This window comes from Centroberyx gerrardi, chromosome 4 (assembly GCF_048128805.1).
Source record: "Centroberyx gerrardi isolate f3 chromosome 4, fCenGer3.hap1.cur.20231027, whole genome shotgun sequence".
NCBI classification, from domain to species: domain Eukaryota; kingdom Metazoa; phylum Chordata; class Actinopteri; order Beryciformes; family Berycidae; genus Centroberyx; species Centroberyx gerrardi.
The window spans coordinates 28,054,359-28,080,845 of NC_136000.1; the positions used below are offsets into that span (position 1 = coordinate 28,054,359).

The window sequence follows — 26,487 nt, forward strand, 5'->3', positions numbered from 1 at the left end:
ATACTTCTGATAAAAAGAGTTTGTGTGGTTAACCAGTTTTTATGAATGACGTTTCATACAAATACACTGTACACCCAGCAGACAGAGGTGAATGTCACTTTAAGCAGCGTAACAAACCTGCTGTTATGGCCACACAGCTCATGTGTTTCCCCAAACATGGCATTATCTCACTCTGATTTCTCCATATCACAATATTCCACTGTTGTTAGCAGTCTGTCTGACAGATAAAGCATCATATTCATGAAAATATTTTGCTCTAATTGTAAGTTACTATGGATAAAAGTACTGTATATGATGCTATGTAAAGCCCTTTGAGACATGCTTGTGATAAAGGGCTACATAAATAAACTAGACTAGACTAAACTAGACGAATGTAATTACACACTTTATATGATAAAAGCCGTAATTTACAACATACCTATGCTTTTTCTTGTTTTTGGAGATGATTGTGCTAAATTGGAATGTTTTATTTTGAATTTCACTTTTTCTGTAACAGTGGGAGCAAGTTAGTTGTGATTCTAGTTAGATGTGATTGTACCATCTTCACACATAAGCACCCACACCACTACTGTGTTGTTTATGATCTGTGTTCCTAGGTGACCCACAGAGCATCACAGAGAGTCATTTTCAGGTATCTGTGACAAGCTGAATGTGAGAGACATCGCACTACTGGACTGACTGACGCTACGCTGTGTGTCACACCAACAACACACACACTGCATGGAGGAAATATACATGGGGAGATTTTGCCAGTAGTATTATTTCAATATAGTTTAGGAGGCTACTTATGTTATCCACATTGATTTTGTACCACAGGAATTCCCAACCCTGCTGCAGGTGTATTACCTCTCCATACTGGCTCAAAGTGTCGCCTCTATCGCCGCTTTTAGTATTGAAATCAATGGAAAGCAGCGCTACAAGAAACATATTTTATTCAGTGTATTCAAATCAACAGTCAGTTTTAATGAAAATGCAAAGTTGAAAGACTGTTGAAAGACAGTCAAAGGGTGTGTTGGGAGTAAAATGGAAAAGGTTCTAAGCATGTTTGTAGGTGCAGGCCGCCCTCTAGTGGCAGCGTGTTGGAACTGAATGAAACCAGAGTTGGAACTTTACCAAGTCATCACAAATGTCACTCCACTTTTTTATAAGACTCTTGCTTGCAGAGTGAGTTACCAGCCTTAACCCTTTTGTACAGAGATTTTTTTTTTTAAATGCCAAGAAATTGAGTACTTGAGGGCTTACACTTTACAAATGTGGTTTTATTCTTGCATTCTTGCAAATTTGTGACTGGCAAAGAAACAACATGGAACACAAATCAATTTTTCCAGGCAGTTAGCCTACAATGTGGCTGGAAGGTATGAACATTTTACACATTTTATTTTATGGCCTACATCAGGTCTGTGGGCTGTGTTAGTGGTACAACATTAGAACATAAACATTAGAAATATTTATTGTATTCATTAAACTATTTTGCTCTTATTGTAAGTTACTCTGGATAATAGGATTTATGTGTTTCTATGTGCTTGCCTACATTTACATGCTTGTGCATTAGCGTTAGACAGATACATTGGTTTCACAATATATTATCACTCATTTTTATTTTAACCTTTATTTCTCCAGGGAAAGTCGAAAAGCACCTCTACTGTAGATGTTGAAGGAGGGTGTTACTCGTTCACTTTCCCCACCCATTTTTCCAGCCAGTCCTGCGTTTCGAACCGACAACCCTCTGATCACAAGCTCCCCCACCCCCCTATTTGTTTAGCTGTTGGTATTTCTTTTTCATAACAGTAAAGGTCTTTATCTCCTTTCATGATAATGTAAGTAAGAGATAATGTAAGTTAGAACAAGCCAGTCATTGTAAAATAAACCCTGACAGGGTGAATCAAGACCCTGAGCAGAAGTGGAGGCTCCCTGTACATTATAAGTATTGCACAGCTACTTACCAAAGACATTTGACACAAACTATTGATTTATAAATTATAAATCAAATTGCTTTAGCTTGTAATGAAATCATTCTAAATCAATACTTTGCATCAGATGATTAATGTCTTTGGGAAGTAGTGCAAAGTGCAAAACACATGATAATGTACAGGGAGCCTCTGCTTCACGTCAGGGTCTTGATTCATCCTGTCGGGGCTTATTTAATGTAATAACTGGCTCTCTGTACATTTTCCATTACATAGCAGTCTTTCTGTTTTCTAGTGTCCAACAGCACAGCCATGCCTCACCAGGCTGTTATGGACCAGGACAGTGAGGACCCCAGAGTGTATGTGGATCCAGGCTCAGATGATGAGGACCACAGCCCAGAATCCTCTGGGTGGCACCAGTAACCCGCTGGATGGAGGCTCTAGCAGTCATCGTCTATTCTCATGCAGTCTTCCTATCACTCAAAAATAAAGTGTAGAATATATTTTTTTGTTGTTTTGTACACAAATGACACTGTTTAAGACTGAGAAACATTTAGAGCATGGTTTCAAGCTACTATATTTGACAGAAAAAAGATGAAATTGATAAATGTACTGTGATATTCTAAAGCCATATGCCCTATGTGTATGGTGAAGGTACATAGTTGAAGTGAGTATGGGTGGTTTTTCCTAATATGGAAAGAACAACATGTTCAATTCCAATTGGTTGAAAAATACTTAACTTTTGAGCAGCAGGTGTGTCAATGCTCTTCTTTGTTTTGCATTGATAAAGAATTTGTTGCATAAATGAATGCACCTGAAAATATGATTTACTGCAGTTTTCTCCTGTTCTGTCACAATGTTACAGTATGTTAGTAGTTTATCCTCAGTTTGTTACAAAGGTTATATTAGTTACGGTATTTCAGTGGGTGACAAAGACATGGGAGGGCTGTAACTGAAAAGTCTACACAATGTTGCATGCGAAATCCCAGCGACATAAAGTGACGTTGTTACAACATCTCCACAAAGTGCTAGAAACATTGGGACAACGTACCAACGACGTTTAAAATGACGTGCAGGCAGGTGACGGCACTCTGGAATTTCACTCAGTATTGCTACAATGTTATGTGACATTCCAGCAACGTCAAAAACACGCTTTTATCAACTTGCTTTGACGTACTTATTTTCTTTTTATGTCAGATATTCTATTCCTTTACCCTATGTTTTATTAAAATGTATTATTTTCTTTGTCTCCATGTTTGTATGTTTCTCTCTTCCCTTTATTGTAAAGCACTTGGTATCTGTTTCGAAAAGCACTTTAGAGATAAAGTTACAGTTTTTATTATTATTATTACTGTTGACGTGATTATAACTACTGTTTTTCATTCTCATTATTACTTGTTACCGCTGGAAAAACAGTATCCATGCTCTCCACTATACTGAGGATAAAAAGCTTGCTTAGTTTATTGCAGGTGCAAAGTACAACAGAAACCAACACTGAGGTTTACAGGCAGTTTTAAGTCAACTTTCCACACACTCCTTTCACAAACTTCTGATTGAGAATTCAATGATATCTATTTTTTTCTATGGAATGATAAATATCTAAGGCATAAATGCTTATCCATCATGCATCATATTTAGATGCAAACTGATATAAAAAATGCATTGTATTGTTAGGTTGATGCTCAGAAGCAGAACTATTATAAATATACAAGGACTTCATTTTTCCTCTGATGAATAAAATATTTTCTTTTCCAGAGGGTGCCAGCAGCTGTTTATTATGTAATGCATTTATTCTCTCTCTCTCTCTCTCTCTCTCTCTCTTTCTCTCTCTCTCCTCCCCTCTCTCAGTGGTGTGATTACACGGCTCTCCTCTCCGCTGCCTTTGCACCACCACTGTACTATGTTGTGTCATGGTGAGATCGCTCTTCCTATTGGTGCGTTAGACCTTCTGTTACCTTTCCCCCAGCTGGAAGCCCCACCCCCTTTGAGGCCCTTCTGTGTGTGTGAGAGAGAGAGAGAGGGGGTGTGTAACACTGCCTTGTCACTCTGGATTCTAGTCTCTGTGTGAGGCAAAGGAAGCTCTGACACACTTTCTTACATTCTAAAGCTATGGATCAGAGTCTGGTAAGAATGAACATTTATTACTTTTTAATGAATTCCTCCTTATCTTTTCAGTGACTGAAGGTTTCAGCCTTATAGAGAATATAATAATCTACTGAACATTCCTCTATGACAGTTCTACATTGACTACAATGTGTTTCATATACTTGCTATACTGTATAGTTGGTGTCCTGCAGAATCCTGGAATTTAATATTTATTCTTATTTTTTATTTCAACTTTTTCATTTGTTTATGTGTTTTTACTGTAAAAACACAAAATGTTCCATGACCTTAGGAACAGGCCAAGCCAATGATACAGTTTGTTAAAATGAAAAAAATACATGCATGCCACTGGAAAAGCGACCACGTTTCCTAGATAACTGGAAAGTTTGCTGTTTGAAATGCAAGATTTCTGCAGGACACTGTATGTGTATTGCGTGTGATCTGGCCCTGCAGACGATCCCCGCGGCGGTGGCTCTCTCTGTGGTGGTGGCCTCGGTGCTCTACTTCCTCCAGCGAGGATCTGGGGGGGAGAAGAAGAAGAAGCTGCCCGCCACTCTGCAGGATCCTATGGTCAAATATCCACTCCGCCTCGTAGACAAACAGGTAGGCTGGACAAACGCACACACACACACACACACACATTTACACCATGTAATACACCAACTAAGAGGACACAACATTCACCTGCAGTGTAATAAATGCCACAGATATTGCATGGAGACAATATAAAAGCTGACATACAATAAGGCAAGAATTACTACTAATGAATCTGCCATGTAGCTGTTCTGAAACTGACATTTGGGCATTATGAATATATTATAACCGGTTTTTGATCTTGCCTTTGATAACATACTGTATATGAACTATTGATATTCGTATTATGCATCTTGACCTACTTTTGCGTGATCAAATGATACTCTACCTGAGGTGACACCTCACCTCAGGTAGAGTATCTTGTGACCAACTCACTTTATGGTTCCTTCATTTGGAAAAGTTAATAAATATCCAGCTAAGGATTGCGATCTTGTTACTTTCTTTTGGAGTGCAGATACGGCACTGACTATTGCCTGTAGCATCGATATGATACATACTATCTCTGTGTTTTGTGTTCCATGCTGTTTCTGTCTCATTGCACAGGAAATCAGCCATGATACAAAGAAGTTTCGCTTTGGCCTTCCTTCTCAAACTCATGTCCTCGGACTGCCCATAGGTACTTTGTTCTCCTCTCCTCTCCTCTTCCTCTCCTCTCACCATAACGATGAAAGTAAATAAGGAGCTACACTTTCTCTCTACTTTCTCTCAACTATTTATCATGTCTACTCATCTCCAGAGACGAATGCTATTTTATGATTGGGATGTAATATTGGTCTGTCCCAGGTCAGCATGTGTACCTGTCAGCCAGGGTGAACGGCAGTCTGGTGGTCAGAGCCTACACCCCAGTCTCCAGTGATGAGGACCAGGGATTCGTTGATCTTGTGGTTAAGGTATTTAAACATTACTGACATAACATTTACAGGAATACAAGTTTTTAGGACACCAAAATCATCCATTTGTTCATCATTCAGTCCGGTACTCCATTCTAACACTTTAGCATACACTATGTTGAGTGATAGTAGGCTCCATGCTAACACTTTAGCATACACTATGTTGAGTGATAGTAGCTCCATGCTAACACTTTAGCATACACTATGTTGAGTGATAGTAGGCTCCATGCTAACACTTTAGCATACACTATGTTGAGTGATAGTAGGCTCCATGCTAACACTTTAGCATACACTATGTTGAGTGATAGTAGGCTCCATGCTAACACTTTGCTAGGTTTGGCAGGTTTATGTAGATTAATAGAATTTACACAAAATATGAACTACCAGGGACTATTTTTCCTGTTGGAAGGTTTCTGTTACCATGAGACTTGGAGTGTGAGTTGGTTTGTTTCCATGGGAAGTGAAGTTGCTAAAAATCACTGCACAGCAGATGAATAGGCTACATCGTTGCTCACCAAAAAATAAACCTGTCTATATCAGCCATGTTGAGTTAACGATATTTAGTTTTTAATATTTATGAATCTACACGTCATATAATACAAACCGCTAACAACTTTTTATTACCAAGCGGTCAGTCTTCTTACTTTTGAGATAATGCTAGTCGCCTACTATCACTCAACATAGTGTAGCTAAAGTGTTGCATGGAGCACCAGAGCCAATCATCTACCAGGGACACATGGATGATTTTGGTGTCTATGCTCTCATTCAGCCACTCAGTTTTGCTGATGTGTTTCCATCAGAGAGCCAAACCATACAATTCCTGTTTGACCTGCTTGTTGGTCTGCTCTGAGGCCAAACAGTCATCTGAATACCACATGGGGAAAAAGCATGACTCACAGTACATTAAGGTGGCTAGGACATCTTCCTTAAGGGGATGCTTTGACATTTTGGATGTTAGTCTAGTGTTAGGCTAGTGTTTGTTCGCCTGGTGCTTGTCACAAAAGAGAGACTGTCCACACTCAAATCCCCTAGGAAATTATTTTTAGCAGTAAAAACCCATTGGCATCAACTGGGAATAGTAACAAAGCCATGAAGCCGGTTTTTAAAGCCCTGAAGTGCCAATGAAGAGATCGGTGTCTGGTGAAGGACAAATAACAGACTGAAACTGAAAATGTCAAGGGGTCTTTTTAACCTCTTGGAACCTCTCTAGGTGTACTACAAGAACTGCCACCCTTCCTTCCCAGAGGGAGGGAAGATGTCTCAGCACCTGGACAACATGGCTGTAGGAGACTCCATTGACTTCAGAGGGCCCAGTGGACTGCTGGTGTATAAGGGGAATGGTATGATGTGTGTATTATGGATGTCATAATATACCTTTAATATACCTAAAATACCTTTGAAAAATTGTGTGTAATACAGAAAGGGAGAGAAATGGAAAAGACAGCATTTGTATTTGTATGCAATCATACAAATACATGTCTTTGTAGATGCCATAATATTGTGGCCAACAGATGGCAGTGTGGTATAAGGTTGTGTCAGAGTGGCTTTGCATGCCATAACACAAACTTAATACTGAGACATCTTCTCTTCTCTTCAGGTAAATTCTCCATCCGACCTGACAAGAAGTCTGAGCCGAGGGTTCAGACGTTTAAACACATTGGGATGATCGCCGGCGGAACAGGTTCATTTACATTTCTGTTAGACCCTCATGAATAATGCTAATGGTTGGAACGCATGCATATATTCAGAAGAACATTGAACAGCTCAGCGGGCTAAAAGTCATCGAAGAATGAAACGTCCTGGAAAAAGCCATGTTGTTGGATAGTACTACAAACAATTTTTTTTGCGTATAAATAAACAGATTATTATAATGGCGGAGCGTGGGAGAAGAGAAGTAGTATAGTTTACATCTCTATCTCCCGTCTTTTACCATTACAGGTATCACTCCTATGCTGCAGCTGATTCGCAGCATCACAGCGGACCCTACTGACAACACCAAGTGCTCTCTCATATTTGCCAACCAGGTCAGTTCTGCACCTCCACTTCAGGCTCTGCTGTGGGAATGTCAGGGATAAGATTTTTTAAAACAAAAACTCACAAACAAGCAAAAGAAACCAGACAGAGGGAAGCATAGGCTTGAAAAATTATAGATATTAATGAATTTTAATTAATGAATTGAATGAATTAACTTAATACGGGATGGTAACATTGAGTCAAGTGTTTAGACTGTACATTTTTGTCTCACTATATGCTTTTTGGAAATCCTTTATGGGTACAATGCGGCTGCCTTTGAATGGTGTTTTAAGCTTCTTTAAGCGTTTGTGAGACTTTCAGCCAATTTTACACTTTTCAGTTTACTAAACAACAGTTTGCAATGGAACAAATATGATTTGAGCCTGTGTTTTGGAAACCCAGATATGTTTCATGGTTAAAGGGTATTACATAAAACGGTAACTGAAAATGCTCTGGAAGAATAAAAAATTCTCTCTCTCGTTCCCTCTCAGACCGAGAAGGACATCCTGCTGAGAGAGGAGCTGGAGGAGGTGAAGAAGAATCATCCGGACAAAGTCAAGCTCTGGTTCACGCTGGACAAGCCTCCGCAGGGTAAGGCAGCATTTCTGAAACCACGAACTGGGGCAGATCGGATTTGGAGGGAAATCTGTTGGATCGCTTTACGGAACAAAACAGGAAGAGGGCGCTGTTCTTCCAGAGCAAACGGAGCTAAAGCTTTCACAGTTTCTGGCAGCAGATGGTGGAAGGAGTGAAAGGCTGATGGAAAAATCCATTCCAACATGTTTATCCTCTTCAGTAAAGCGAGACATAATCTTTGACCAAAGACGCAGTAGGGATTATGGGAAATGTAGTCTTAATTTTGAGAAACACCAGCGCTAACAATACCACTGCTGTGAGATAGAGGCTACCAGTCATCTCCACCATGGTCTCATTTGTTTACAGTAATTTTACCAAGGCATCACTATTAATCTCAATGAATTTGACTCATATATAATGTTTAAAAATGCTACACATCACACCTTTAATAAGCACAGAATAGGATGTGACCAAACTTATTAAATTTATTTCCTGGGACGATAAAGGCATTATGGTTCTACATTACTAAATTCTAGTTATAGATTACACCATAGACACTATACACTATATTACAAGTTATACAGTACATATTTGCTATTATTTGCTACATTAGATATTTAGTACTGTACAAACTAATGCAGAGTAATATTTGTTCTTTACTACACAAAACAAAATATAAAAAAATATACAAAATGAGTTGTGTATAATCATACCATCATTTGAAAACATAACACACTGAAACACTCCATTACAGTTCACTTGTCATAATCTGGGACGCCATTGAACATTTCACAGCATGATGTAATTATGTAAATGGTAATATTAGTGCAATGCCAGGCTACAAAGGCAACAGGCAACCCCATGATAAGGCAGCAGACTGGATTGGCTCCTGAACTGAACGCTGTGGGAAATCAAACAAACACTCGTCGGCCAAACAGAAATCCCCGCAGGCCAAGGAGGGAGATACTTCGCCTTACAAGAACAGAGACAGGGTGTTACAGTAGCTTAGCAAAACTCACATGTCTTTTTTTTTTTTTTTTGCATAATCCTTAAAGCAAACAGCAACTAATGAGCAGAACACTGTTACATAACTCCTGTCTATTCTGTCTTGTCGCGTATTTCATTAGTTCCACACAGAATCGGCACTTCATCGTTATTCGTTAGAAGAAGTGCCGATGCTCTTCGTTAGCGGGGTGATAATTTCGCCCTGGAGGAAGACATGACTATCTGTGGATTAAAGCAGTTGGTTGTTATTGGTGGCTTCATTTACACTACCGGCTGAAACCGCTTTCTGAAACCGCTTTCTCATTGTCATTAGTGATGAAAAAGTCTGTTTTTGAGATTCCTTCATGTTTAGGCAGCAATGAATAGATCTACTTTCTGGTAATGTAGGTGAAACAATACATATCTAATTTGATGTGGCCTTGTAAATGAAGCCTACGCTCTTTGTCATCTCTCTGTGTGTCCTCTACATCAGCGGTTCTCACCGTGGGGTCCGGGGACCACCAGGGGTCCTTGAGGGGGTTCCAGGGGGTCCACAGCAAATTGATGAATTGCTAAACTTCACCATTATTTCATTTATAAGAGAATATACAAGAATGACTGTTTTGATCATAGTTTCTCTGTTATCTCTCTGCCTACAATACAGATAGTCATGGGATTCTGGACAAAATCATATCTAACAGTAAAAATGAGATCTCCATGAGGAATTATTTGGGAAATCCTACAATACAAAGACAGGATAGATGCAGAATGGAGGCACCTCTTCGATGCCTACCATTCTACTTTTTTTCTGTAAATATGTCCCTAAGGCCTGTGTCAAAAAAGCAAGAATATTAAGAAACAGCATGAGATTCCAGTCTGCATTTTCCTGTCTGTTTTGACAGCCATAAAATGATGCAAATGATTAAACATGAGATTTTCAGTGTAAATCCAGCCATGTGAGGAAGATCTTTGTTCCTCTGAAAGCTGACTCTCTCTCTCTCTCTCTCTCTCTCTCTCTGATTCCCTTCTCCTCCAGACTGGTGCTACAGTTCAGGGTTTGTGACCCATGACATGATCAAGGCCCAGCTCCCTCCTGCGTCCCGTGACGTCCTTATTGTCCTGTGTGGGCCTCCGCCCATGATCCAGTACGCCTGTCTGCCCAACCTGGACAAGCTGGGATACACAACAGACAACATCTTTGCATACTAGCATCCTGGCTAATTACAGCGGTGCTTTGCTTTCCCTGTAATCATTCATTGGCATTGGTGGGACATCACACAAAAGAAAATCACTATGTATATGGTCCGATATCATCCCAAATTACAAACAAGTTTACTACAAAAGCTGCTTTCATCTTCAGAAATTATTCAAGCAAGAATAGATTTAGGACTGGCAATGGCACTAGAACAACTAGAGCCAAAACTGGGACTATAAAAGTAACAAATATGCAATCAAAATGACCAATTATGATTGCTATGAAAAATTCTAGGGAAATGCTGACTTACAGTATCATATGCAAACACAGTCATATTTTTACATATCAACAAACTCCTGCCGAACCTTTTATACAACACAGAAAACAGATGACAGATTGCAGCATTTTTTTTAAAGTGGTATTTTGTGTTGTAGGCCTATTACTTTGAATATGCCGGAATGTATATTTTTGTGAATTAAAGATCTAAAAACAAAAACTTTGATTTTAATATATGATAAAAACATATGAAACATAATGTCCTTGAGATATCTTTAGTCACTAGGATTGAACCCAGGAAATACACCCACCCCCTTTTGTGTTATGTGCTCAATTTAAGATAAGCTGAGTATTGAAAACTGTTTGAACTTCAATACACAGAAATCATTTTGTGATTTAGGCTGATAGGACAAGTGTATTTTTACATACAAATCTTGCCTAGTGCAGCTTTAATACTCTACTACAGTTCCCTGAAACTCATATTTAAGATCTAAATTCAGGGTGTCTGACTGGTTGTGTGTGTGTGTGTGTGTGTGTGTGTGTGTGTGTATAAGTATATATTATCATGTACCTCTGAAAAAAACAAATGACATTGGCAATAGGCTGATTAGAATTTTGCTAGAAAGAAAACTATTTCACTCTTCTCTTTCTGTAATCATTTTGTTCTTTCACATTAAAAGCACAACATTATTTCGCACCAAAGTTCTTTCACAATAAAACATGGGATCATAATCCGTCTTTATTTTCAATAAGAAACACATCCACCTCTGGGATCTTATCGTTAAAGTCATTAATGTACAATTGCAGTTTCAAAAATGGAAGAGGTTCACCAAATCCTTCAGACGAAGAACCCAACGAGTCCATCGTAGGTTTTCATGAAGAACGATGCTTTTAAGAACAATTGAGGAGAAGTGATATGTATGATTAACATTATAGACAGTAGAGGTAAACCACCTAAACAGCTCTTGACCTTTGACTCTTGACTATTGCACAGGGATACTATGTACCTCAGGAATATATCCATGGAACTATCCAAATTGCATTTATTATTTGCATTATTTGCACTATCTATTGTCTCTATTGTTGTATATTATGTTCACTACCTTTATTCTATGTTAGTAGCTATTTCCTTTATTTCTTTATTACCTGTACTTGACATTTACTTCTTTGGTATTGTCCTTCTATTGCTGCTGTGGCACCTGAATTTCCCCAAGGGGATCAATAAAGTGCTATTTTATCTTATCTTATCTTAGACATCTATTCTGAGGTCAATTTGCCTTTACCAGTCAGAGATGTATGTTTGTTTTGCTATTGTTTCATAAGAGCATCACATAGGATGACAGAAAAGTTTGTGTTATGGGCGTAGGCCTAAGTTGCAGCTGTTGAGGCCCATTCACACCTAGAGACAACTATAAAGATAATTATAAACTATAACACACTGCAATTCATGTCATCCATCCATGCATTTAAAGCCCAAATATTTGGAAAAAGTCATGGAGGAATGAGACCATAGTATTTCCAGTGTTTCAGAAATTTAAATGTAAAATATCAACGCCAGCCCATGCTCTGTCTAGTGTTAATGGACAAAATACATCAAAATACTGGTATTAAAATGGTTAAAAAGCCTATGCAATGGGTTTTACATGGCGCGTTTACGCGCGCTGGATGTGGTGCGCATTTTCAAAGTCAATCACGCACACCTCAACCAGTGTACCTTGATATTGCACAACCAGCATTATACGCTCTTGCCACATAGGTACACAAACCTCTGTGTTCTTGTGCACACATGGTAGGCTATTCCGCGCAGCTTCCAAGTTTCGACAGTGCAAATCATCAGGAATACAGGAGACGGACGGTGACACTCTGGAGACGCGCTGGACACAGCGGCTCAGCTCCATCCAAACACACCACAACAACAACTGCATGTGTTGTCTCCTTCCTTCCAACAGGTTTCCCAATAGTAGAGGCTGGCTGGAGCATGCCATTTTGTAATTGTAATAGAGAGATGCATATGGCTGCGACGAACAACATGATGTGGTAGCGCACAATCATGACTGTAGTTTTGATTACATTTAAAGTGACGGGACAGGAAACGAGTTATTTTTATCAGAACATATGATAGCCTACCTGTGCCACTGGCGGCGCGACGGGACACCGGAGCTCTCCTCTTGACTGATGTCTCACCTTCATGACGGGGTAAACCCTACATAGTGTCAGAAGAAGAGGGAGACACCGACATGGCATTAGAGGAAGATGAGACTGCTGCGACTGGCCCAGGTTTCCTAAATGTGCCTTTTGTTTTTGGAAAGAGTGAACCTAACCATGCATTCAACATTTCACATTCATTTGATTTGCATGAAAAAAGCATTACAGACTTAAGAACAGACTGGACAAGTTCTTCATTCTCATTTTCTGAGTCGGAGTATCAGACAGTGGGTGCGGCTGTAGAGGGTGGCTGTGCGCCCCCGGCGTCTCCATTGCGCCCCGTGCGCCACGAAGACATAACGCATCATTATTTTATAACCCTGTGACACCCAGTCAATTTGTCGCAATTATTCGGCACAAATTGGGCTCTGCTAAAAGAATTGAATGCACTTAATTGAGATTGATTTACACCATATCAGCCTATAATAAAATGTAGATGCTTTTTGGACAAGCAATAGGCAACAAAGGACATTCAGTGTACCTCACCTGTCATAATGGACAGAAGGCTCATGTTCCCGTCTAAAAGGTTCCGTCTCCAGGGCGATGGGACGTGTATAAAAGCAGACCCGAACACTCCAAATTATCATTCTGCACTTCAGCTTTTGTCGGAGACTGTCGAAATAATGGCTAGTGCAATGCAACGTGAGAAGTACCTGTTCCTTTCCAGTTTCATCCCCCCCTCAGAGCAGGACCATCCAGGTACTTAAACTGCTCAGTAATTTAGCGCCCTAATTTAGCGCCCGGAGCAACCCAGCCGGGAACAGGCCGGCAGTAATTAACAGCCGCGGTGGCGGCGGCAAGCTAGCTGACTGCTAAGTTTGTACAACATGGAAAACGTATTGTTTAACCGCAAAAATGACACACAATTAAACGTGAAACACTCGCTGAGAAATGCGTATTGATTCAACAACATGACCAAATTTCAAAATGTGGGGACAAAATATGGTATGGCAAAATAAGGCGAGTCAAAGTTAGCCAAGCTAACATTAGCTCACCTAACGTTAGCTAGCTTAGCTTAACGTTACATATTAACTTGGATGAAAACAGAGACGATTCGTTAAAATATGAGCCTTAGAAAAACAATTGCTGTTTTTTTTATTTTACCGTTGTGACCCTCGATATTTTCCCAGCCAAAGAGTTGATCTTTTTAAAAAAAAAATTCAATTACCACTGCAAGCTAACGTTAGCTTAGGTTTGATGTTAGCTAGCTACTTGCTACTGTTTAGCTAGCGTAATGTTAGCTAAAAACGATTTCTTAAAACTGAAAATGTGCAGTTTTCAATTAGAGTTGGCTGTGAATTGGATGCTGGCTAGCTAGCGTTATGTGTTGCCAGTTTGGGTTAATCAAGTTTGTTTATTTATATAATGTTTGCCCTTTACTACAAGCATGTCTCAAAGGACATAAGTAAATTGATATGTAAAAACATGCAGTTCCCGCTGGGAGTCATTTATTTTATTGTTATGAACATCAGCAAATGGGTGGATTTTGGTGTTAGATTACCGTATGTAATTGTGCCTCTTTACAATAGAGGCTTGATCTTAGTTCAATTGTTTTACACAGGGAAATTTGATATCATTGATTTTCTAATTGACACTCAGATGTTGACATTGGAGTGCAGTTTATTAGTAAAGCATGTCCAGGCAAATCCCAGGAAAAAATAATCTTAACTGTGGGCATGTTAAAAAAAACATAACAATAATAATAATACATTTTATTTGTACAGCGCATCTCAGTGGGTATCTCATTAGGGCACCCATCATTAGACCCAAAGAATTCTCTTAGTCCTAGTCTACAAAAATATTTCAAAGTCAATATACGTTTCAAAGGCATTATAATGTGTGGCTGAAATAAAATTAAGACCTTTCCCAGACAGAATTTGCTTAATGTGCAGATAATCACAAAGAGTGATGTGGATTTAGGTGCATGTAGATTTATCTCTCAACTATAGAGCTTTCTCTGGAAGCCTTTGCCAATTCAGTCCCACTGTCAAACAAATTTTTCTACCATTTCTGAAATAACCCAGCATCTTACAGTAAGATGCTGATCATTGTCAAACACATGAATAAGTATATGTACATTGAGTAAGATTCTTACTCAATGTACATATACTTATTCATGTGTTTGACAATGATCCAACAATTAATTCTTACTGAATATTTGGGCTTGCTGAGAGAGAAAGGCACAGGGTCGAGTGACCAAAACTTCATGTTTTTATAGCTAAATAAATAGATTTCCATTTGTCTTCTACAAGAGTGTTACGCCTTTCTCTCTCAGCATGCTATTTTTGATTTAAGGTTGCATCGCTCCTTTTTGTTGCTTGAGCATGGATTTCTTTGTCAACAGTGCTGAATATTTGAGCTAAGATATGATATTTTCACATCTTTAATTTTTCCTGAATCACTAATGAAATTTCCTATTTTTACTTTTTATTTCATGTTTTTAAGAAAGGCATGTAGTCAGTTAAATAAAAGTAATTCATGACTCATTGTGTTTTCCATTTAGATGGGCTGCTAACAGTCATCGGGGTACTGATGCATGTGACCAACCTGAGGAACCGTCCTCTGACTAGGGACAACATCCTTGCCATCGGTCAGGTGGTCCCCACCCTCTTCCGCCTCCTCACCGGACAGTCCAGTGACTATTCTTGGATTTACCATGAGGGGGCCTTCGAAGCGGACCTGCTGACTACCCCCTTCGTCTATCCATCCCAGGACCACATGGAGAACACACCACTAGGTAGGGATGGGACGATATGCTTATTACACGATACAAGTCGACGCTCTCCATATTGTTGCCATTCCCGCATAAGCTTCACAAAACAGTAGACTCTAAAATTCTAAAATGCTGGTGCATTCAGAAGTTATGAGACTGATGGCTGTCTATAGGAGACTTTTTAAATGACTATATTCAGATTAACACCATATTCAGATACACCACTGCCACCTATTTAGCTAACGTTACAGTCAATCAAACAACAGATGGCTACATATTCCTTCACTCTCCTTGCCATGCTAGGTAGCAAACTTTACACTATAGTAATTTAACTTTCAACGATGGATAATGAGAAAATGACAATTATATTTCTGTCTGTTTACAAGTTAAATTCATTTGAACACATTAGTTCTTCTTTCCCAACATTTTCACAACACAACCTGTCAGCTCCGTGGCTCAGATTGAACTGTTTGTGCCTGTCATTTGATTGTGCGTTTGTTTAAAGTGGCCTGGCTTCCCGGTTGGGTGGACTTTTCCGTTTTTAAAGAGTAACTAAAACCCAAATCTGTGGTGTAGCCTGACATCTAATGGTGAATAGTAGGGTAGATGGAGGGGTAGGGTAGTAGATGTCAGGCTTCACCACAGATTTGGGTAGTTACTCTGTGATTTGCCTGAAGGGCCAAACACTGCAGAGCTGGCAAACTTTGGTGTAATTGTTGACAGGGATTAGTGGGCGGGTGATCGACATCACTGGGCCCGACATTAGTGGGCCCACCCACTAATTTCTATGGTAGGGGAAACACTGCAACCACGAAACGATGTAATAGGATAAAAGTTCAATGACAACAAAGTATGACTGCAGAATTATGTTTATTTCTGAACCACAAATCTTTCTAGCAATGGCATTGGCTCGCTAGAACCTAAACAACAATTTACATTTTTTTTTTTTTTTTTTACCTTGTCTTGTTTCATGTGTACAAAGGTGTCCTTTTTATGTCCATGTTTTTATGATCTTAATGTTACTGATGTAAAATTCTGCGGCTTTTTCAGTATACCCTACTGCAAGTCAAAGTCAAGTCAAAGTCAAGTGTCATTACAAAGTGCATATAATAATAAATAGCCTAATCATTTTGATAGAGAGCTTGTGAAATTGTGATGGGCAAGCCATCTTATTTGTGATTACTACAGCAGAGTAACATATAGCTGATATTGCGATGAATTTTCCTGCCCCATGATACGTATTGTCACATTTTTGTATTGTGATATATTGAATTTCAATATATTGTCCCATCCCTAGGTCCTGTGATGGAAGCACCGGCAGCTGTGATCATGTCCACAGCAGCCTCCAGATCTTCTGCTCGCTCCCTTGTGACACCAAGCCACCCTGACAAGGTCGAGCCAGCAGCCCTGAAGGCGGACCCCAGGAACCATGTCTGTCCTATGGAGGTGATTGATTGAAATTATTATGGGCATAAATGGACGTACATTGAACCCAGAGGATGGCACATGAAAGTGTTACATAAAACAATTTCCAATGTGGTCTTATTTCCAAGGTGGCGGGCAGCCGTTTCATCAGGGTCATCTCCCCAGTCTGCTGCCCTGTGAGAGGGGAGCTGGAGGGTCGGTGGAGGCTGACTGACTACAGTCCAGAGGGCCACATGATGCTGTCCGTCTTCTGTACCTTCCCCAGGTTTGATTGTTTGTTGATACAATTTGGTTTCTGATCTGAGTGGGCTGTCTCAAGCCAGCAGAGTCAGCCGTCCCTTTAGCTGTCCCTTCTGTACCTTCCCCAGGACCAGAGACGTGCCGATGCGTCAGAGTCGGAGGAAGAGGAAGGCTAGCAGCGATGACAGCAGCAGCAGCCCCCCTCCTCCCAAGAGACACCTGAGACTCTGATTGCAGGTACTGTAAATAGTGTAGTTTTAGACATAAATACTGTAGGTTTTTAGAGATTTGGTAGCCGGCGTGATACACTGTCCTCAGATCTCGGTATGATTGTTAGTTGATATAATTCGGTTTCTGATCTGCTAAGCAGGCCATCTCAAGCCAGCAGAGTCAGCCGTCCCTTTAGCCTATATTCATTGATACAGTTCGGTTTCTGATCTGCTAAGCAGGCCATCTCAAGCTAGCAGAGTCAGCTGTCCCTTTAGCCTATAATTGTTGATACAATTCGGTTTCTGATATGTTGAGCGGGCTGTTCCAAGTCAGCAAAGTCAGCCGTCCCTTTAGCCTATAGGCCTATTTGTTGATACAATTCACTTTCTGATCTGCTGAGTGTGCTGTTCCATGCCAGCACTGTCAGCCGTCCTATTAGCTCAGAGCATCAGCTGCAGCAGCAGCTAATTCGATTTCTGACCTGTTATATACTATATAGGCTACTGTATTAACTGTAAATTGTAAGTAAGTAAGTAGGTAAGTCAGTAAGTACGTTTTACTTCATAGCACTTTTGAAAACAAGAAGTTACAAAGTGCTTCATGGAAAAAAGCAGCCAATACCACCAGGCTCCACTCTCCTCTCCATCAGCCAGTAACACCAGGCTTCAGTCTCCTCTCCATCAGCCAATACCACCAGGCTTCACTCTCTTGTAGCGGGGCACTGTTATTATATCCCCGAAATGAGTTTCGGGGATATTATGGATTCACCGCGTCCACCGCCGCGTCCGCGATAACTTGTTAGTTTATAACAGTTTTTATAAGAATCTTTTCAAATTTGAAAAAAACATTTTTAACATCTCCTCCTACACCGTTGACCGATTACCACCAAAATCGGTCAGTAGCATCTATGGTCCTACGCTCTTTAAATTTTGTTTATAGATTGTTGATATCTACTGTAGTTTTAAAGATATTAACTCTTAAAGTTGTGAAGCAGGCGTGGCCTATTGGTGAAATTGCACGAAATTCGGTACACATGCTGGAGGACCATCTTCTAGTCAAAATCTGAAGCTTGGTTGTCATTAGTGAAAGTGGGCGTGGCCTATGACATTTTGGCTTATAACTCAAACAGAATTTCACCAATTGCTATGAAACCTTTATGTGGAACATGCACACCAATTTCAATATAGATCCGATTAGATTTTGCCCAACAGCAGCATTTTGAGTGTACAGCTAAACGCCGTAAAGCCAATACGAAATTGGATATTGACACATTTTAACTTGCTATTACATTCTTCAGTATCAGAACTTGATAGCTTGGGGCCTGTACAATCCAAAACTAGCATGAGAGTGCGAACCTTAAGTCGACACATGTTTCTTCTCTAACGAAAATAACTCACACTGATTCCTCTTCTGAATGAAAGCAAATGTGGGTTTATTGATCCGCGTTGTCTATACAAAGTAAACTTGCTCAAAAATAAAAAATCTAATAGATAAATACAGCCTTGTATCTATATATTCCACAACACGGTCGGAAAACTGTGCGGCTCCACTCTCGTCACGCGAGCTACCTGTGTCTATCTACGGCAAATTCGCCGGTCCGCTCTTAAAGAGACATGAACACATTTCTCTCAGTGAGTTTACTACTAATAACACACATGCATAAAATGTAAATAGTTAACACTAATAATTACTCAAATTGTACAGATTAATGTGCATTATACATAAGATATAGTAATTATAAACAAATATAAAGAAATATAAATATGTAAATACTATGTGACTGAAAAATCTGAATTTGGCTCCTACAGGGCCTGATGGCTCAACAGCCTAATATGACAATAATCTTAATGCAAACTTCCACGTTTCAGCTCTGGCTGCTGTTCTGGCATGAACCCAGCCATCGCCGCTAGCAGTTATATTTAATTAGTTACATTTATTATTGAGTGTTAAAAAAATAGTTAAGGTACATACCCTTTATTATAGTTATAGTTATAATAATATAATTAACATTAGATTAGCCCAGAAGGAACAATTTTATTATTTGGCGAAATAAAAATAGTTGGGACATACAACCAACATAATTGGGAATATTAACCCTGGAGTCTTTTTGTTTGATTATTGAGTGGCTTTTTATTATATTTGACTTAATGGGGCCTTCGAGGATCGGGGAATTTCGGGGATATACCCTTGCTGTCAGCCCCCGACAGCATCCTAGTTGTAATTCATTTTGCCATTTTTGTTTTAGTGTTTCTATATTTTTGTGAAAGGATGGTTGTATATTAGTTGTTATTGGTAAGTGCATTCCTGATCGGCTGTCTCTCTGTTCCCTCCTATGTTCCGATGAGTCCCATGACCCAGCGGACCTGAGCATCTGTGGCTGCTCAGCAATCAAGGGAAGTCCAGTCGGCGTCTTTTTAAAAAGGGGCTCCGGACGTGAAGAGGGAAGCTGTTCCAGAGCGAGCGAGGCTTGGCTACTTCTGTGCAGTATCGTATGCTAGTGGGGAAGTCAAATTGGTGGCATTGGTCTCGTATTTTGGCACTATTGTAGACCTATTGATCGCCTGGTGTGTAAACTGAAACAAAATTGACTGCTCTTCCTTATATGAAGCCTCCCGGCTCGCTCTGTAGCAGACATATCTTTTGCGTGCACACAATAAACACAATAAAATCTATACAATCCTATATCCTATACAATAAAATTGTATTTTACCTTATCCACTTAGTGTCTGCCATCTATGTGTCCTTAATCACTGAGGTGCTCTACCCAAGCCTTATTAGATATCCACTTTGTTACACACTACCCTAATCTTAATGACATGTATACAGACAGTAGCCTATTCTGATAGATTTTCGTAAGAGACAGAATGGGCTACCCTAGTCTGTACCACTTAGTAGCCATTTCTGATACATTTTCCTACATGACAGGATGGGCTACCCACATCTTTAACACATTTATACAGCTAGTAGCCTATTCTGATAAATGTTCCTACCCTACAAGATGGGCTACCCTAGTCTTAAGCACATTTATACAGGTAGTAGCCTATTGTGATACATTTTCTTAAGGGTTACTCTAGACCAGCGGTCGGCAAGTAAATGTTTGCCTCGGGCCAATTTTTTCTAGGTTATTAGATGGCGGGCCAGAACATAACTAGAAGCAAAAGCTCAATTTAAGACATTGGATTTAAAAAGTTACCTGTGTTATCAGTAGGCTATGATGAGGTGTGTGTGTCAATGGGAGTCAAGGGATAGTGATTAGAATCTCCGATTGGATAATGTTTTTGTTTTTTTTACTTAAATGGAAAATTATCAAGTTATAAAATATTTTGGTCCCTGCATTCTCCTCCATGAATGCAGTCAAGACACAACATGGAGAATTGCCTGCGCCTCTCATCCATGGATGTATTGAACTCTCATCGGATATCCAGAAAATTGTGACCGACGGGAGATGCAATTTTTCAAATTAACACTACACGGCCCATAGACAACGCCAGTGGGCGTTGTGAATTTATTTTTGTAACATTTGCTAAAAATACAGACTGCAAAGCATACTACCAAAAATGATATTGCATCCTTACCTTCGAGGCAAGGAAAAACATTTTATTGTAATGGATTAATGACAAAGTATCAACAGTTAAACGTTGGCAGAGAGTAGTGTTTGAGTTAGTACTATTAGAATATCTTAAATGTGTTTTGCATACTAAAATTGATTTTTTTTTAATGGAATAAAAAGAAAATTCCCACTCTCCCAGTCATATTTACCACTTCGGTGGGGCGTTCAAGGGATAACTAGGGATAATTTCCGACGTCCCCTGAAGGCACCACCGGATAATGGGCGTGTCCGCGTGTCTCTCCTCTTCACGAACCTCAATCTCTGCGATAACATGTCGGCGAAGGAGTTGCCTTAACTCGCCATGAAAAGTTCCTAGTAACGCTAAGTCTGCATGTTTAGCAGTTAACGGTTGTAGGAACATGGTGTGTAAACGTAGCTTTGCTTTAGCTCAGCCGTTTGAGAGACGCTTACTGTGTAGGTTTGTTGTTTTAGTTGCGTTCACTTGGACAAACTTTCCGCTTTGTTCCTCATCAGAAGTCAGTCCGGAGAGATGTCACATCTGGGGTCCGGGGCTAAAGCCCGTGGTGGTTTTACCGGTCCGGTACTTCTACATTCAGGCGGTCAATTCAAAAGGAGAAAACCTGACTTTCTCGCCAGGTAAACCGTTTAAAAACACAGTATTAAATGCATTATTTCCGCATTATCTGAAGCAGAGCCCGTGCCACTAAGTTACAGCGGTTCTGCATCATCATGTTTTTTCTCGTGATCCAAAACTGATTTAGCATTAGTTTTCAGACTTTTAACTTTCCTCCAACACTATTTTGTTCATGTTACCTAATCTTTGACAAGTATACAGCAACATAAATGTCAACATAACCAATGACTCACTTTAGAAAGGCCTAATCATTTAGTACTCATTTTAATCTGTGCCTATTGCTTTAGAGAGGGCATTGCCATTCATTAGCGGACCCCAGGAAGACTAGCTGACGTCATGGCGTGAGCTAATGGGGATCCTAATAAACAAATAAACAAAATTAGCCCTGTAGCATGGATGGAATTCAACATCTCTATGTCTCTGTGGTGTCAGTGTGTCTTTACTCCTGCTGTTTGTTTCAGGTAAAGACACATTTAAAGTGAAGGTGAGCACGCTGGCCCAGAAGGAGCATATCCGCATCCATGTCCCTCCGCCGCTGGACAGAGGAGACGGGTCCTTCCTGGTGAGGTATCGCCTGTACGGCTCTACGCTGAAGGGGTTAAAGGTCGAAGTGCTCCACCAGGATGCTGCTGTCGCCAAGTCACCCTATACCCTCCAAGGTATACCTGTCTTCCTTGTGTCACATCGTTTAAAAGCCCAGATTCACGAAAGTTTTGCACAGAGAAACGTACGCTAAATCACAAAAATGATGAAATCAGAAAGCCATGCTATTCACTAACTGTGTGTAAGCTGTCTAATAGTGCTGGTCAAAAGCCTCTTTGAGCCTGTCATGGTCATGCATATGTAAATTATATGTAAATCTCATTATTTTGCCTATATAATAGTAGGCCAGGCCATTCAAATCAAGATTGCGCCCAATTCATATTTCCCGGGAAATGTATAGGTATTTTAGTTCAAATTTTTCAAACACTTAACCTCTCGCTGTCATTTGGACCCACCAACATATGAAGTTGCCTTGTGCAGCTTCAAACAAAAGTCACTTAATTTACTACTACTGTTACTAACGCTCAGGTCCGGTCTATCACGAATACTGTGACTGTCCTGAACCTGACGCCTCCACCTGGGAGAGCGTCATGCGGTGTCCCGCCGAGGAGCCTCAGGTCCTGGAGGACTTGAGTTCTTTCCCCAGCGTTGACCTGGAGCGCCTCCGACAGGAAGTTCCCCGTAGATTTGCCAACAGAGGAGGACTCATTCACTACGCCGTCATCGACAACCAGGTGTACCGCCGCTCCCTGGGGAAGTACACCGACTTCAAGATGTTCTCAGATGAAATGCTGCTGTCTCTAACACGGAAGGTAAAGAGGTGTGTGTGTGTGTTTTAGGGATGTAAATTAGATTAAAATTAGATTATCTGACCAGTCGAGTAATTGCTGCGTGATGTTAGCATTGCAAATACTAAATTTAACCCACAAAGATGCCACAATAAAGCACAGAACTTCCATGGTTCATCATTGTAAAAAAAATAAAAAAATGGAACTCACGTATTTATGTAACTTTTGAAAGTAAAAATGATATCTTCTTGTTCACCTCCTCAGTTACTTTCATTCGTTTGTTTGCCCCCACTCCTTCAACTTGTAAAACTTCTGTCATTAATCTCCTGATATGCCGTTGCAGGTGAAGTTGCCCGATGTGGAGTTTTACATCAATGTGGGAGACTGGCCAATGGAGACAAGGAAGGCGGACGCCAGTCCCGGGCCCGTGCCCGTCTTGTCCTGGTGCGGCTCCGCGGACACGAGGGACATCGTCCTCCCCACCTATGATGTCACTCACTCCACCCTGGAGGCCATGAGAGGCGTAACCAATGACCTGCTGTCTGTCCAAGGCAATACAGGTAACAAACACAAGCCTGTGCTGGTGTGTATTGATCTGTAGGAGCAGTAAGGGGATGCCTTGACACTGAATGTTACTGTGCAAGGCACTCGTCGCCTTATGGGGAATAAGTTGCTACATTTGTCCCTTTGCAACCTTGGATGTGGCTTGTTAGCATTCCTCATGAATCCAAGTTGTACTGCGACTGCCCAGTGACAATACTGAAACTGACAAATGCATTGTCATGATGCTCTTTGTAGTGTATCACTAATTGAAAAGTGTCTCTCTCTAGTTCTCCCACACCTTTTGTTTTATGTCCAGTTGTCAGTTACATAACCAGACTGGTGTTACCTTTTCTAACCAGACCAGTCTGTCGTAAAACTGCCACTTCAATTAACATTAGGAGTAACTAATGGGCCAGGAGAGAGAGCCACCTTTACCCCAGGCTTAACTTGTTCAAATGTTCAATACTACAAGTTGAAAACCTGACAAATACACTAATACAATTCTCAAATCTATTTTGATTATGTCTGGTACATTTAGAGATAAAACTACTCCACTGTATTTTTGTTGATTTAGAATATAAGCTGGTTATTCATTTTATTCACTCAATAATTGGCTGTCTTGTGCTAGCCTTTCTAAACACCAGTGTTAATATTCCTCTTCACATGCTCTATTTTCTAATAATTTGTGAAAATGTATCATTTTAAATGCTTAGTGCCATCACTAACGATAAGATGAAACCCCAGTGATCCCTGTGGGGAAACTGAGTCATGGTGTTGTAGTTTACCAACAATTCACTGCATATCTAACCATCCAAGTCTGTTTAAAAGTTGGATTCAAGTAAGTGTCTTACTTAGTGTATCTCTATGCAAGTGGGCCGAGCTCCACATATTAATATTGTTAATATTTGGATCGCTGTCTTCCAGGGCCTCCATGGGCTAATAAAACAGAACAGGCGTTTTTCCGCGGCCGGGACAGTCGGGAGGAGCGGCTTCACCTGGTCTCTCTGTCCAAGAAAAATCCAGAGCTGCTGGACGCAGGGATCACAGGCTGGTTCTTTTTTAGGCACAGGGAGAAAGAAGTGGGCAAAGCATCGCTTGTTGGATTCTTTGACTTCTTCAAGGTGAGGAAATATTTTGAATGTTTTAATCTTCTTTTTCTGTTCCCTTTTATCCCATGACTCTGTATACGTGGAATTCCTTGTGCATGTTAAAGCTACAATATGCAACTTTTTGCCGAGGCAAGAGTCCCGCCCTGCTCCCCCTCAGTTGGTCAAGTTCCTGACCCAACACCTGTCACTCATCTTAATGAGCTGTCTACTTTGAAACAACATCTAGCCTGAGGCTGATGTAACCAGCATGCGTAAAGCCTCCAAAAAGAAGAAGAGGGTGAACACAGCCAATCTGCAATAAAAAAAAAAGCAATGCTGATGTTCACTGTGTTTTTGAACATATAGCTTCTCTGTACTTTCGTTTCTTACTGCTTTCCTCCATTGTTGTTGCTGTGACTTCCCTGCTCTGTGGCTGTTAGCCTCACCTTGATACCCACAACCAGCTCACCAGTGGCCATGCCCACAACAAATAATGTACACCCCAAAATGTCCCCAAGTTGCATATTGTAGCTTTAAATACATTTACACAATGTAATAACACTTAAAATGACTAAAAATAGTAATACTTTCCTCTCCCACTTTTTAGCACAAGTACCAAGTGAATGTGGACGGAACAGTGGCAGCATACAGGTTTCCTTACCTCATGCTCGGAAATAGTCTGGTTCTGAAGCAGGACTCGCCGTATTACGAGTATTTCTACACCAATCTGAGACCGGGCACCCACTACATTCCTGTGAAGAGAAGCCTGTCTGACCTCCTCGAGAAAATCAAATGGGCCAAAGAGAACGACGCTGAAGCACAGGAGATTGCAAAAGCAGGCCAGGCGCTTGCTAGAGAACTGCTGCAACCAGCCAGACTGTACTGTTACTACTACAGAGTGCTGCAGCTGTACTCGGAGCGGCAGTCAGACCGGCCCACACAGCACCCAGACATGGAGCTAGTGCCTCAGCCGGACGACAATACCGCTCGCTGTACATGTGAGCGTGAAAGCCGGAAAGATGAACCCACCGTGGAGAAGGATGAACTATGACGGACACTGTCTTTAGTTAATGTGTCCCATGTATATGTTCCTGCCAAGTCAGTGGTGAGGATACGTCCCAGTGCCTGCAAGGAAATGTGACTTTCACTGTTACAGTCAGCAACCCCAATCAACTGGTTCTTGCTTTGAGTAAAGCTTGTTCCATGAATGATTTTCTATAAAAACTTGAATTCCTTTTTAGTAGGCAGAAAGTTAAAAAAAAATTGTCCCCTGCCATTTCAAAGACTTTTACTTCTGCATTGGTTGCATTACAATCAGACCAGCAAATGGATACAAACCTGCAGGAGATCACGCTGTGAAAATAGTTTTTCATGCTGTGCTTTGTGTTGTTTTTGTACCTTATTCAAGCTCATGTTAGTAATATAGGAAAACTGTGCCAATATAACTGCCATCTTTGTGAAGAAGTGGCTTTCCACTTCAAAGGTCATTGTTTAATTTATTCTCCATGTGTAAATGTTTTCATTCATTCATTTATTCAACCCTTGCAGTATTTGAATGACAAGAATGGATCATTTGTATTGCTTTTATATTCAAATAAAGATCTTAGTAGTTTGACGGCTCACTGTAAAAACCTTATTTATTAACAGAGAAAACAATAAAAAATATAATGAAATAACACTTATGCATGCAGCTGAATTTGATATCCCTTTTCATATTAATAACAAGACTAATGTGTGCTCATGAAAATATATTTTCTATGTTGTAGAGGCTCTGTATAAATTGACACACCAATCCCTTTCATCAACATATTTCTTAGCTTCTGTACTCGGAACCGAATATGCTACAGAAACAACATCAAACATTCATCCTTTAGTTATTTTGAGGTTATCGCAGCCTGTAATGCAAATGTAAAATAGTTTGACTATTCATAAGAAAATAACCCACCATAGTTCAAGAGCCATTTTTGTTTAATCAAGAAAAGTAGATTT

General features: G+C 40.2%; 3 protein-coding genes across 5 annotated transcripts in view; all 3 read left to right on the forward strand.

Annotated features, from left to right (window-relative positions):
* The window catches only part of LOC139923947 (ovochymase-2), a 17,058-nt gene extending 13,900 nt beyond the window's left edge, over nt 1-3,158 (forward strand). Inside the window, exon 15 of the mRNA XM_078283284.1 lies at nt 2,203-3,158. Within this exon, the coding sequence (XP_078139410.1) occupies nt 2,203-2,330 (128 nt within the window). The 3' untranslated portion in view covers nt 2,331-3,158. The remainder of the gene's footprint in view (nt 1-2,202) is intronic.
* A 543-nt stretch (nt 3,159-3,701) lies between these two features.
* cyb5r2 (cytochrome b5 reductase 2) lies at nt 3,702-11,780 on the forward strand. Of its 2 annotated transcripts, XM_071914869.2 has the most exons (9): nt 3,702-4,031; nt 4,464-4,613; nt 5,148-5,220; nt 5,388-5,494; nt 6,705-6,834; nt 7,092-7,175; nt 7,433-7,518; nt 7,999-8,098; nt 10,104-11,780. In XM_071914869.2, the coding sequence occupies exons 1-9, from the start codon at nt 4,017-4,019 to the stop codon at nt 10,274-10,276; spliced, it is 918 nt and encodes a 305-aa protein (XP_071770970.1). In that variant the 5' UTR covers nt 3,702-4,016; the 3' UTR covers nt 10,277-11,780. The 2 variants fall into 2 exon arrangements, with proteins under 2 accessions (XP_071770970.1, XP_071770971.2); XM_071914870.2 differs by lacking the exon at nt 3,702-4,031 and having other exon boundaries at nt 4,395-4,613.
* A 9,432-nt stretch (nt 11,781-21,212) lies between these two features.
* Nucleotides 21,213-26,062, forward strand: poglut3 (protein O-glucosyltransferase 3). 2 transcript variants are annotated; one of them, XM_078283134.1, is made up of 7 exons: nt 21,219-21,303; nt 21,416-21,545; nt 21,998-22,195; nt 22,608-22,891; nt 23,211-23,427; nt 24,335-24,531; nt 25,106-26,062. In XM_078283134.1, exons 4-7 carry the CDS (start codon nt 22,670-22,672, stop codon nt 25,547-25,549), a joined length of 1,080 nt encoding a protein of 359 aa, XP_078139260.1. In that variant the 5' UTR covers nt 21,219-21,303; nt 21,416-21,545; nt 21,998-22,195; nt 22,608-22,669; the 3' UTR covers nt 25,550-26,062. The 2 variants fall into 2 exon arrangements, with proteins under 2 accessions (XP_071752012.2, XP_078139260.1); XM_071895911.2 differs by having other exon boundaries at nt 21,213-21,538.
* Nucleotides 26,063-26,487: the final 425 nt, after the last annotated feature.

Excerpts from the sequence above, each read along its gene's own strand:
- poglut3 (XM_071895911.2), top strand. The coding sequence starts at position 21,301 with ATGGTGTGTAAACGTAGCTTTGCTTTAGCTCAGCCGTTTGAGAGACGC. Across the intron at positions 21,539-21,997 it reads AAACCTGACTTTCTCGCCAG|GTAAAGACACATTTAAAGTG; the intron begins GTAAACCGTTTA and ends TGTTTGTTTCAG. Across the intron at positions 23,428-24,334 it reads GTCTGTCCAAGGCAATACAG|GGCCTCCATGGGCTAATAAA; the intron begins GTAACAAACACA and ends GCTGTCTTCCAG.
- cyb5r2 (XM_071914870.2), top strand. The coding sequence starts at position 4,434 with ATGTGTATTGCGTGTGATCTGGCCCTGCAGACGATCCCCGCGGCGGTG. Across the intron at positions 6,835-7,091 it reads GCTGGTGTATAAGGGGAATG|GTAAATTCTCCATCCGACCT; the intron begins GTATGATGTGTG and ends TCTTCTCTTCAG. Across the intron at positions 7,176-7,432 it reads GATGATCGCCGGCGGAACAG|GTATCACTCCTATGCTGCAG; the intron begins GTTCATTTACAT and ends TTACCATTACAG.